General features: G+C 40.2%; 1 protein-coding gene across 2 annotated transcripts in view; it reads left to right on the plus strand.

Annotated features, from left to right (window-relative positions):
• The window catches only part of SHTN1 (shootin 1), a 95999-nt gene that overhangs the window by 23162 nt on the left and 59399 nt on the right, over window positions 1-13438 (plus strand). For both annotated transcript variants that reach the window (XM_045803233.2, XM_087862664.1), the window contains 3 exons: window positions 1040-1100; window positions 7651-7745; window positions 12986-13154. In XM_045803233.2, coding sequence (XP_045659189.1) covers window positions 1040-1100; window positions 7651-7745; window positions 12986-13154 — 325 coding nt within the window. The remainder of the gene's footprint in view (window positions 1-1039; window positions 1101-7650; window positions 7746-12985; window positions 13155-13438) is intronic.

Below are 13438 nucleotides of genomic sequence, written 5' to 3' on the forward strand. Positions count from 1 at the left end.
AAAATGTGTTATACTTAACCTGTTTTGTGAAATTCACAGTAAGTTGAGTCAGTCCTCATAATGAACATGAGGTGTTTATAAAATTCATTCATACGTTGAGGGCCAATTAAAATAATGGATACTTGTTTCTATATCTGATACCCTGAAAGGTCCTCATGCCTTAATAGTTATTTTTGCCTTTATGGTCTTAACCACCTCCTAGTGTTTTCAGTGAGTCCTCCCACCTTTTAAAACTAAAAATTAGTTTCTGTAAATGATATACGCTTATTGTGGAATATTTTATCTTTCTCATTTTAATTTGGTACCTTCTATTTGGAATTCTAAGGATATGAGGATATTTTTTCCTTAACTGATGATTTCAAGGGGTGCACGGCTGCAGTTTGTCTTCAAGTAGGGGTCACTTCCGGCTGTGCACCAGTGTTCTGGATAGTTCTGGAGAGTTCGTCGCTACCCAGTTTCAGGGAATCTGACCTGCAGATGCATGGGGTGTTCACTGTATTAGCAAAATACCTACTTTAAAAGAGGCACATATATTCACTTAAAGAATGAGTAATTTGAACTCAAGGGTGTTAAATTGGTCTGTTCCTGAGGAGATAATGAGCAGTAAGATGACTCATTATCTTAGAAGATCCAAGACAAGTGGCCAGATACAGATGGTACAAAGACCATGCTGAGGGGGTGCCTGGGTGGCTCAGTTGGTTAAGTGTCTGCCTTCGGCTCAGGTCATGATCCTGAGGTTCTGGGATTGAGCCCCATGTCAGGCTCTCTGCTTGGTGGGGAGCCTGCTTCTCCCTCTTCCTCTGCCTGCCGCTCTGCCTGCTTGTGCTCTCTCTCTCTGTCGAATAAATGAATAAAATCTAAAAAAAAAAAAAGACCATGCTGGCTGAGTAGTATAAGTACCATGTGATCATTAATGCTTTTCAAAGGTTTTTAACTTTTGTTTTCTTTTCATAAAATTGTTACTGTTAATACGTTTGCTCTTTCTTGCCTTCCCAAACTTGTGATACAAATTTAACATTTCTGTGTTTTCTCCTTCCAGTGTGACAAAATTAGGCAAGAACGAGATGAAGCTGTTAAAAAACTGGAGGAATTTCAGAAAAGTATGTAAGCATTTCATTGGAATGATTATAACACACATAACTGTGTTTGGGAATTATGTGGGTAGACACGTCCCCTATGTTTAGTTGCTGCTGCATTGGGCATCCAAGAAAGCAAGGATTGTGTTCCCATTTGCCCAAAAAAAAATGTCCTGGCATTACTGTGATTTTCAAACAAATGGAATGAGCATTATTGTTTCATGAGTATGTTATTATAAAAGACAGTTTCCACTTGTTATAAAAAATTTTACTATGCAGAACAGTTAAAGGAGAACAAAAATTACTTGTTATCTTGACTCTTTGAGAAAAGGCAATGTTAGTATTTATAGTCTTTCTTTGGTCTTTTATCTGTGGGCAGTTTATAGGTCTACAAAAAATAAAGTCGTGCTTTGCATTGAGTTTTGCAGCCTGCTTTTTTCAGTAAGTGGTACCTTATGGTCATCTTTGCATGTCAGTAGAGATGTATATTCGTTTTAGTATTCACGATATACACGATAGTACCCTAATTTATTTAAACATTCTTTCAGTGATAGATGGATTATTTCTGAGTTTTAGCTATTATAAGTAATGCCATGTCAAGTATTCTTATACATATTTACAGTGGTCTGATATGTTTCTTACATTAATTCATAGAAAAGGAATTCTAGGTCACAGAACTTACACATTTTTAAGAGTCTGAATGTTTGAAATGGCCCTCTCACCAAGGAACGTTGTATTCCCACAAAAGCTGTAATAATCTTCTAAATTTTGGTATGTTTTATGTCATGCAAATCTGTCATTACCTTATCCCCTAAGATAGAATGTATCTGATCACACCCAGAAGGATCAGAAGGAAATAGGTCATGGGAAAAGGACCAGACCTTCGCAGGAAAAGGTGGCCCTCCCCCTTGGAAGCAGGGTCTTTCTCCATCTTTCTGCAGATGCTGTATTAGGCTGTTTGATTATATCTTAAGTGTTGACTTGGTAACTATACAGCAAAACATTTTATTCTTGTTGAAGGCTAAACAGCCATGAAAACGGAGCTAACGTTATAGTTCATTTGAATAGCCAGTTTATTTCAAGTGTCTGGCTGTAACAAAATCTCAGGGGAATATTGTTGATGTTACTTTTCTTTGGAGGCCAGTATGCTATGACAGAAATATCTCTTATTTGTGAATGTATGAATTGCAATTGTGTAGGACTTTCTTGTTCACTAAGGCAGGATTAATGGGATGTTCTTACACTTTTGCTGACACCGAGTCACACTGAAAGAGTTATACCATTGACATTGTTACCAATTCATGTTATCAAATTAATTATTGATAGTGGATTGGCATGCTGCGTGTAGTAGGGACAGTTCACATTCTTATGGTTGGATTTGACATAAGACACTTTGGTTGGGCAGGTCGTAGGCCTTTTGCCGCTTGCGTTAGGCAGAAATGGAAAGAGCTTCCCCCCAAATCAACCTACCTTTAGAGCAACATGTAAACTACTTTCCTCTCCCATTTCCTTTTTCCCTTTGTCTCTTCGTCTCTTCCTCTAAATATCTTTGATAGTTTTAAAAATTCACATTTTTCCTTACGAGCAATTCAGAGCCGGAAAGAATCGATTTGAAAGGTTAGTACAACGAACTTTATTGCTGTATGCATTGAATTTTTGACTTTCTAAGTTTGCTTATTTAATTTAAAGTTTGGATGGCCGGAGAACAGAATGCCAACTCTTGACTCCATCTCAAAAGAACCGAAAATGGGGACAATGAAAACCTGAAATATTTTGTTAAAACATTGTGTCTGGGGTAAATGGTTGGCGGCTTTTGAACAGAGAGAGCAGAATTTCAGATTTGGAAGGGAATGCCGTGGTTACCCCTGGTAAAAAGCACCATTTAATGTGAGTCCACGTAGTCCTGAGCAATTTCTGCATTAGTAAAATTGGGATAAATGACCCTGCCTCATAGGCTGTTCAAGGAATAAATGAGATAATTCATGTAAAAAGTGCTGACCACAGTGCCTGGCATTATAGCTTAAGTGCTCAATAAACGTTAGCTGCTGCTACCACCATCTCATTTACTGTCCCATCCAGAGCTTGAGTGCCCTTCGGCGTGGAGAGTCCACGAGTCCGTTCACGAGGTGGTTTTCAGACCCTGGTCTTGACACTTGAACAGCCCTGGGGGAAGGTATCTTCGGGTTGCTAAGTCGAAATCTGTCGCCTGTCATGTTGACCTACCAAGCCCAGATCTCAGCGTGAGGGAAGAGCCGCGGAATGAGGCTCAGGAAGAGCTCCGTTAGGCCAGAGGGCTCTACTCACCTAGCTGACCGTGCTCTTCTTATCTGGTTTCGTCCATATTTCCCTGCCATTCTCCGCCCTCTGCCAGCTCTTCCTGAGCCTTTCTTCTGTCTTCCTGCACAAAGAGCGCCCCTACGGAACAAAGCCACGTTCCCTAGGAAGACAGATTCGTGTGAGATAGAAGAAGTAACTAAAGGCCTTTGACCTCCTTCAGCCAGAACGTGAGAGCCTTTGCTGTGGGCTAGGACACACCTGTTTTCCTGCACACCTGCCAGCTCATCACTGTGTTCACACTATGTGAAAACCTTTCACGTGATCTGACGTTGCAGGAGAACATACGGTATGTCCACCACGTGTGTTTCAGAGACGTCCTGCCTCTGGGCGTTGCTGAGAGTTGGCTGGATGGAGAGGAGTTTTTGCTCAGGGCAGTCCCATGGGTGGTGTCGCAGTCGAATACAAGTTAGACAGAAACCTAGAAAATTGATATCACCTAGAAATTGGTTTGGCTGGGCTTTACCAATTAGAGCTGTATTTTGGGATATATGTTACTTGACCTTTTTGGACTTCGATGTTCTCAAATGGAAAATTGCTGTGATGACACCTACCTGTTAAGAGTGTTGTAAGGATTCACCACAGAACACATGGAAAGGGTTTAGCAGACGCTGGACACACATTTGGCCCAATAGTGGGGGATGGTGGTTGTGTCCTAAGCAGTTCTGTTCTAGAAAGAGCATTCTTGTAAAGGGCTGTTCACAGATGATTGTAGGCCTGATAGATTTTTCCAGTCATTCAAGCACAGACGTGACTACCTACTTTATACCTAGCAGTTTGCCAGGTGCATGAGAGTCAGATTGAGTAAAGCAAAATCTCTGCTGTAATACTAGCAGTTAATAAAAAACAACAACAACAAAAAAGTAAAAAAAGAGAAAAACCCAGTTGCCCTCCATTGTATGATGGTAAGTATGAAAGAGTGTTTGGGGTCGTGAAGAGGAAAAACAAACTTTGCTGATTCAACTAGACTGGTGGAAGCAATCACTGATGTGCTTTTAGGTCATACTTCTGAGTTGTCAGAGTCATTAAAAGCAACTGTTAGTATGGAAAATATCAAGCTTATACAAAATTGAGAAAATAACGCAGTGAACCACCATGTATCCATCATACAGCTTCAACAGTTACTAGCTCGTGGCCAGTCCACTTTCACCTCTGTTCACACATCCGTTCTCACCGACCTCAGATTATTTGGAAATGAATTCCAGTCATCATGTCATTTAATGATAATTTCATCATAAATAAATATGAATATTTCAGTATGTGTTTTTGAAAGACTAGGATTCATCTTTCTTCTTTTTTAAACCTCCATGTCATCCAAATTACAGATATTTTAGGTGTAGTGGTCATTCATGGTCTGTGGATATGACGAGATAAGCCTGAATTCAGCACCATAGGGCCAATCACTAAATGAACAAATTAAAGGTTTTTTTCTAAAAAAACCTTTTATCCTTTGAAAGATGCAAATAAAATTATATATTATATAATAGATTTTTTGTGTCATGTAACCTGACTTGTGGTTTTAGAAATGGGGTCGTGCCTTTTAAAGCTATAAATGCCCTCTGAAACATGTTCTTTTAAATCTAGAAAGTCGATAGGTAGGTTTCTTTGCTCCCTGTTTAGCATTGGGATAATTTTTTAAACTAGAAATCAACGTGCAACTTTTGATTTCTACTGTTACGTCTTGGAGGAAGAGATAAAAAAAATGTATCTGATGGGGCCTGCTGCATGAGAATTGGAGAAAAATGTGGGCTAGTGCTGCCTATGTAAGTTTTATCAAGTTAAATTACAGGGCATCTTTTTACAAAATGTTCAGAAAATAAGTGTGTGTGTGTGTGTTTGTGTGCATGTGTTTCTTTTTGCTGGGCCTAAACCTTGCTATGTGGAATGATTTTTCCTTAATCTTCCATGAGCAAGAATGTTATTGAATAAAAAGTCAAATTCCTATGAAACATGCAGAGTGTTTATGTTTTTGTTATGATGGTGGAAATACCAGATTGTGGCAGAAGAAGTCAAGTAGTTAAGGCTAAAAATTCAAAGTAATATTTGATGTTGTAAAAATTGTATAGGTTTCTTTTCTCTTTCCTTCACATTTTTGAAGAACCTACCTTGTAAACATAGTGATAAAATGCCAAGAATATTAGGATTTTAAGGAAATAATAGAGCCTATTATTTAAACTACAATATAAAAGGCAATTATATTGATGAAGAGCTACATGGGCTTTGTGTGTGTGAATAAACTTGGCCTGTGTTCAGCTTCTATTTGTTCTTTTGGCATAAACACATATTGTGTGTGATTCCAGTTTAATGGGGACCCGTTTGTATGCCAAGCAGCTGCATTTTAGGACCTATTGCGTGATTTCATAGCTCTCTGAAAATTGGTTCTATTCAGAACAAGAGATAGAAGAGGAGAGGGGGGTGGTGTGGAAAGGGGGGGGCAGAGCCTCAACACACAATCATTTCTTTTCAATTGGAGCCAGAAAGGTTGATGACAACATGACCATTGTGTTATAATGATAAGACCACTAAGGCATCTGTACCTCTCATCAAGGCTTTCACACAACAGCAGATACAATTTAATTCACTGCTCTGTCAGCAGTGCTGATACCATTATGCCGTCTGTCTCCACAGTTATAATCACTGTCCTCTGAGAAATGCAGTTGAAATGATCTTGAGCAGTCAAAGAAACTCTCAATTAAGGCTGCCACTTCCAATGTGTCAGATTGTGTCTTATGCACTTGGTACAATTTTCACTTCCAATCCTGTTTATTTACAATGTCTACCAGTAATTACGCTTAACGTGTCATTTAGTGAGGGGGGCCCCTGCCAAGCCGATTGTTGGGTGCTGCTGTACCATTGAGTGGGAGTTTCTCGAAGTCAATGCCATCAGCAGCTTTTAGGCCCTGATGGGATGCAGTAGTAATGTTGATAATGCAAGTATCGTGCTCATCAAGTCATAATTAGATGCCACTCAAATGTGCCACTTGTAATAACAGTGTTGATTCATGTTTTTCTCGGTGACTGCAACTACTAATTAGTTAAGTGGTTTTTGGTTGGCCTGCATTTGCTGCAGATTATTATTACCCCTGAAAAAATGTCAAGGTTAGAGATGTTTCTGGCCATTTAGTGCTGCTTTATGAATTTGAATATTAACATAATAAGAACTTTGGACAGACTTAGGAAGTAATACATTTTTGTATTTAATTTGGAGAGAAATTTTTTTCCCCTGAGTTTAATCATAATTGCAGGTTAATTAAGCTTAAATGAAGCAAAAGTAATCTCTCTTTGTGTTATGTGAGCCCAGTGCTTTTTGCCTAACTTTGTTGGGTTTCACATTTGGGTGTACTTCATTTTTCTTTTTGAAGCCAAACAAATGTCAATAAGTATACACGTCTACAGTGAAGTTTTAAGATTCTGAGCATTTTCTTTTAACTAGAAATGTGGGTGAAAGGAATTGGCAGTTTTCTCTCACTTGATCTTCGAAGTATAATTCAGGTTCTAAATTACTTTGTACCTTTGAATCTCAATTTGTATAAACCAGCTACTAAAAGAACCTGAAAATTACTGTTTTTCAAGCATTGGTAAAATGTCCAGTAAAATTGTATTTTTCGTCCAATCTTCCTGACAGTCTGTGATGCAAGAAGCGTCTGCCTTCATCGTCATAGAGAACATAACTGTCGTTGCTATGCTTTTCTGCCCCGGGGTTTATTAAATCACAGTAACTACGTTGTCACTCACGAAGAAAGCTGTTGCATGCTGACCTCAGCTACACTGCCACGTTGTTATTCCGGTTAAGGAGATCAAGTTAAGATTTAATTTTAAAAATTTCTCTCTAGCTAATTTTCCTTCTTAGATCCATGCGTTCTGTCCCGCTAAGAAAAGGAAATCGCGTTTGCCACTTTTTATTTAGGAGAGATCATCTTGAGTCAGTGGACGTGTCTATGGCTCCATGTACAGCTACATGGAAAAAAGACACTTCGAACAGCCTGACTAGCTTTCTTAAAAATGTGTGCACTAGCAGCGAAGGCTCTTCATTGGGTTCTTTTTTCCCCTCCACGTCCAAATATTAGCTAAGACTGAACCAGGGCAGCATCTTCAAGACTGTTTTTTTCTCCCTCCGTGCTAGCTGAAGGTCTGGTGAGCTAAAGAACTGAAGTATTCTGAGTCATGGGACACAATGTGTGGGCTTCTGGAATCGCTGACTAATCTCTGAATGCTGAGACTTTTTTCCCCTCCTTCCTAGTTTCTCACATGGTTATAGAGGAAGTCAATTTTATGCAGAACCATCTTGAAATAGAGAAGACTTGTCGAGAGAGTGCCGAGGCTCTGGCGACAAAGGTGAGACTCTTCAAATAAGGGGATTCTACCTGCGCTTTTTAATTTCAACTTGCTTTTCTGAAGAGTGGCCTCCTGTCCACTCTTGCTTTTCTAATCCGTTGTCTCTGCTCTGATGAGGAGGGAAAGTGTCCTAAAGTGTTGTAAATTCTCAGAGTCCTGGGATAGGAGTGTGTAAATATCTTAATGCCTCTGTTCTTTCCATTGTAAAAGGGGCATTTGTATGTGTGTATTTCAGCATTGGTGCTTTTTGCCTCTGAAAAAATGGCCCCAGAGTTGTTCCTTCAGCTGGACTTTCTAAATGTCTGTGCATTGGGTGAACCCGTTCACCGAGTTTAAAACGAACCTGGTGTGACATAAAGGGGCAATGAGTGTTTCACGTTTGATTTAGATGAAAAAGTCAGCCTCCAGCCGTACATTTCAGGTGATTATTTGTGAAAGCAGAGTGAGGGCATGCTAAAGGTGACCTCCAGTGTTCCACTGATTGCTTCTCGCTGATGAATTTACCAAGAGTGTAATTTTCTATATTCTGTCTCATCAGAAGTACATTATTATTAAAGAATGTTTTTATCTCTGTCTTACGTATTTTGGGTTGGGTAAAATGCATCTGAACCACTTCATCAGAAAATGGATTACAGCAATTTTTAACCAAATATCATTAGTAATGCTGGTTGTGTGTCTTTCTCTCTTCCCCATCACCTCCCTCCAAAGTGTGTCTTTGGATGGGACTGAAAGTCTGCAAATCAATCAGCCTATCTGTCTATGTATCTCTCTGTTTAATTTGTATGCATTAGCAGTGTGCTTGCTAGAGGTATTTGCTTAATTGTTTGTGTAATGACACTACATTAGAATTCATAAGATAATGCAGTCAGAACCTAAGAATATACACGTGTGCAAGCAGCTCCTCTTCTGTTATTCATTTGAAGAATACACAGCAATACAAGCCATTGCTTTAAAAACAGTGATCGTGTGGGTGCTTTCCCATCATTTCTTCTGTGCTACCCTTCACTAAGTGTTCACTGGTCCACAAAACTGGGTACATTCTCTTTTCATATCCTTTATTCTTTCTTTTGCAACAGGTAGAAAAAATGTCTTTGGAGCATACTAGCTGCTCTGAATCTTGCAGTGGCTAAGGACAGCCCTTATGTTTTCTCTTGCTAGCGATAAGTATCCCTGTTGCCAGTAGTACATGCAAAATGAGAACCCGGACTACCTCACAGGACTGGCAGAGTCCGTGGAAAGCAACAGTTTGGGAGACAGTATATACACGTTTTATTCCCAGTGATGTCATTTTTGGGCATATGTGACTTTGGGCAAGTTATTAGTTCTGATCTCTGGACTGTTGTGGTCTCATCTCAGATGACAGGATGGACTAGAGTTAGGACAGCAGGGAGAATGGGGCAGACTTTTCCTTTTTTCATGATGCACTCCACTCATGGCTCCATACTAGAGCCCTTTAAAAAAAGATTTGATCCCCCCCTTCCTTTTTTTAACTTACAGGTGACTTTGAGCAAGAGAATGCATCTCTCTGAGCTGCAGTTGCCTTGTCCTAAATGTCAGGGTGGACCAGCATTGATTTCCTAAGAATATCCTAGACCCACTGATGCTGGGAGTGTGGCCCAGGCCAGGTGGGAGCTGAGAAAGCTTCCAGGGGACCTGGTTATGAACCACTGTGTTACTAATCTCAAAGGTCAGTTTTATAATTGAGTCTTGACAATAGGATCCTTCACTTGCACGGTTTGTCCTCTATTCGTGAAGTCTTTATGAAAATGGCCATGTGGTTGTTTTTGAGGACACAATGTGACCTCGTGGGACTTGGAATAAAAACAGGTCAGAAAGCCTATAGATGTGCTCATTGGATCTGGAAGATACTACAGCTTTGAATGCAGAGTTTGGAAGCTTCATTATATGCATGACCCATAAATAGCACATGCTGCTTTAGGTATCCCAATTGTCATTTTTGAAAGTGGAGTCCATTCTTAAAGCAGCAAAGTTTCTGTAAATTTATTCTAATTTTTTCTAAATCTTTGCTCTCAAATTAATGACAAATGGAATGTTTAATTCTTAAGATGCAATTTGCATAATTTTCTTAAAAGCAGGGGTGGATACTTTGCTAAAATGTGTAGGTTAAACTGATAAATGTAGACCAATTATTTAAACCATATGGTCCAAATCTGTTTAACTTGCTTATTTTGTATCTTTAAATATTCATTAAGCTGCACCCAATATAAAAACTATTTAAATTTGAATGTAGTAGAAGGTTCTGTTACTACAAGGTTATAAAAGATTTACTTTTGCTTTGTGACTTAGAACAGTTCCAAAAAACAATTAGCATGCTATTAACATACATAGCATGATGGATAATAACTTCAATAAAATTGCTTAACCAAAATTTGTGAATTCAGAGTTTTCAAAAATATCCAGTTAGTATGGTCATGAGATCTTTATGTATATAAATCTCATGTTTCTTCCTTCAAAATGTGAGGATGATGTTTCAGAGAAACTTCTGTTTTTTTTTTTTTTTTTTTTTTTAAGCGTAGGCTCCACACCCAACGTGGGGCTTGACCTCGTGACCCTGAGATCATGAGTCGCATGCTCTACCGACGGAGTCAACCAGGCACCCTGTGTGTGGCTTTTTTCTTGAGTTAGTAACTTTGTTAAATAGAGTAGTGGTACTTCAGCCAGATAGTGCTGGCGGATTTTGGTGCCTGGCTTGATAGAAAGAGGCCTTAAACGCTCTCGAGGGTAGAACTGTGAATGAACAAGTTATAAGTATTATTGTGACAGTGGCCCAGGAACAAGCCTATTAAGCACCAGATGGCAAAAATTAGTGTTTTTGTGCTTCTGTGAGCATCCTGGAGGAAGAAGAAGTTGCATGGTTGTATATCTTGGTTGAAGAAAACTAGCTGATAAAGTATTCCTGAAGAAAAATCAGACGCACAATCTGAACCCTCTTTCGTTACTATTAGAAGTGGACGCTGAATTTTTCCTGCGTATCTGTCACTGTATTAAGCACTTTCTATGTAGTATCTCATTCAATCCTCATGTTACGGGGCAGAGGCTGTTTTTATCGTTAGTTACTGATGAGGGGACTACCGCTCTGAAAGATGAGGTTATTCAGAGGCAGAGACATTCCACTCCAGAGCAGGACTCTTAGCTCGGATTTCATAGACTCGGATACTGAAGCACTGCCTGCTCTGTATCAAAGCTTCTGCGTCTTGATGTGCATTAGAATCACCTGGGAGCTCGGAGCGCGTACTCTGCTGGGTTCCAGGGCCAGAGAGTTGGGTCTGGTGAGAGCCTGTGCACTGGGATTTTTTAAAAGCTCTCTAGAGATTCTAATGTGCAGAGCTGGAAACCATTTGTTTAAGTATTGGGAGGCAGAATTACAAATGAAGGCTTGAGTGTTTTCACTTTGTCCTTCAATTGTGATTTTCTCCTGCCGCTCAGAAAAGATGGCATCGTCTGAGTATCGGCCAGGATCCTTGAGCCCCTAGTGCCCCCGTAGCGTCCACAGTGCCAAGAGCCCACAACAGGCTTTACCTGACGTTTCGTCTTGAGGGAGAGGGGCGTGGAGGTCAGGGGCTCATATCTTACTCCTGACCCTCTAGAGTGCTGTGGGGGGCTTGAAGCTGGAGCTGTGGGCTGGGGACCGGGAAGGAAGGGGTTGTGTTGGATTCCCTGAGTCGAGCTCACGAGGCTTCCCAGGGGGTGTCTGTGGAAGGGTTCATAGCCATTTCTAACAGATTCTTCCTGATTCCCCAGAAAGGTCAGGGAAGCTCTTGTGCTCCGGACAGGCTACTTGAGATATAGTTAGATTCAGTGTGACTGGGGTGAGAATCAGTTCCCCGTTTGAAACGGTGTGGGCTTTTCCCTGAGGGAAACCCTAAAGGGGGTCCTAATTATGATCACACACCAAGGGCCCAAGCTGGACAAGCACCAGTGTGTCTTATTCTGATGTAAGGTTTATAGTAGAGAAGGTAGTTAGCTTGCCAGGGAATTAGGTTTCTGTTTCTACTTATGTCCAGTGTCAGTTATTTAATTCAGAACTTGTCTTGCTGGCCCTTGGCCTTTAGTGAAAGAAAAGAGGTTGCATTTCTATATGTGCATGTGTTCAGAGGAGACCTTTTATTCTTTAGTCTTGAGAAAACATAAGGAAACCCGACTTTCCCTCTGTGGGCTTTGGACCAAGTTTAGTCTTTGTGTGTGCTTTGTACTAATATTGATTTGCACCTACACGTGAACCAAAGAAGGCAATGATAGCTGAGTGACTGAAGCTAAAGCCCAATCATTTCTGCAAAGGGAATAACCAGTACATTAATGAATTAGGATTTCTTTTCTTTTCTGTGAGCTAGAACTCTTTTCATGGAACAGAAACATCTTGTACTTTCTTCTACTGTCAAAAGAAAAAGAAGTAGGAATTTGTTAGTGAGGGATATTGGAGAATCCCATGGAATCCATGAGCTGGGAGCATTTGGAGAATATACCAGAGTCCTGTGGGAAACCCATCTCCATTATTTTTCTCTGCCTGTCTCTATACATTGGCTCTATTTTTGGCTTTGCTACAGACTACCTTCCTCTATTCCTCAATTCAGTAGTGGATTGTGGTTGCCCATAGCTTCTGTACGTCTAGACACATGGATGGCAACTCATCTCTCTGTTCCAGCCTCCAGGTTTCTAGAGAAGGGATTTGACTGACCAAGCTTGGGCTCATGTGCTCATGTGCCTGATCCCTGGACTGATTGCTGCAGCCAAAGGGCTAGGGTGTGCTCTGGGGAAACAGGGTTGTTCCCACAGGAATCCCGTGGAACAATGAAGAAGAGTAGCAGGCGTTCAAAGAAGAGGGAGAGCTGGGCTAACAAGCATTTAAAGGGTGTGCACAGCAGCAAAGAAAACATTTTCTTGAAATAAAGTGCCTTAATTAAGACTGTTAAGGATAGAATAAGTTGAAATTTGATTTAATCTATACTGGTGTCTTATCTTAATTCCTTTTTTTGTTATCAGTTGTAACAAGTATTTTCCCATGCTGCTGGCTGTAATCCAGGCATCAGGTCTTACTTTAATAAGTTTAATACTAAAAAGTGTAAATAAAACCTTACTTCATGAATCTTCTAATTGTTAGTTCATGCTGTGGGTGTTGATGACTGCGTAAGACAGAAATACACTTAATCTGTCTATTGTTTAAAAATCCAAGACACTCATTTGACTGCTGTTAAAATAACTGTTTTTATATTTTGCCTTAGCTAAATAAAGAAAATAAAACATTGAAAAGAATCAGCATGTTGTACATGGCCAAGCTGGGACCAGATGTGATCACTGAGGAGATCAACATCGATGAGGAAGATGCCGGCGCAGACCCAGAAGGCACCGCAGAGGCCTGCGTCTCCGTGCTGTGTCAGAAGCAGATCAAAGGTGGGACTCTTGGCTTCGTCACTGCGTGTATTTTGGGTAATGTTTCTCAGCCCTGGTTGCCCATTGGAATCATGATCGGAGAACTTTAGAACTTGGGACCTGCTTCGAAAAATTTCGGATTTAAGTGTTCCAGGGAGTAGCCCGGTTGAGAATCACGATAGGACGTAACATTGGTGTGTTATGTATTACTTTCTCTTTTGGGATTAGGCCCTTTTGAAAGAATGGTCTTGATGGAAACAACCAGTGTGTGAAAAGTCTTAAAAATATGGACTATGCATTGAGAT

This window comes from Ursus americanus, chromosome 6, assembly GCF_024610735.1.
Source record: "Ursus americanus isolate L20-20 chromosome 6, mUrsAme1.1.p, whole genome shotgun sequence".
Lineage (NCBI taxonomy): Eukaryota > Metazoa > Chordata > Mammalia > Carnivora > Ursidae > Ursus > Ursus americanus.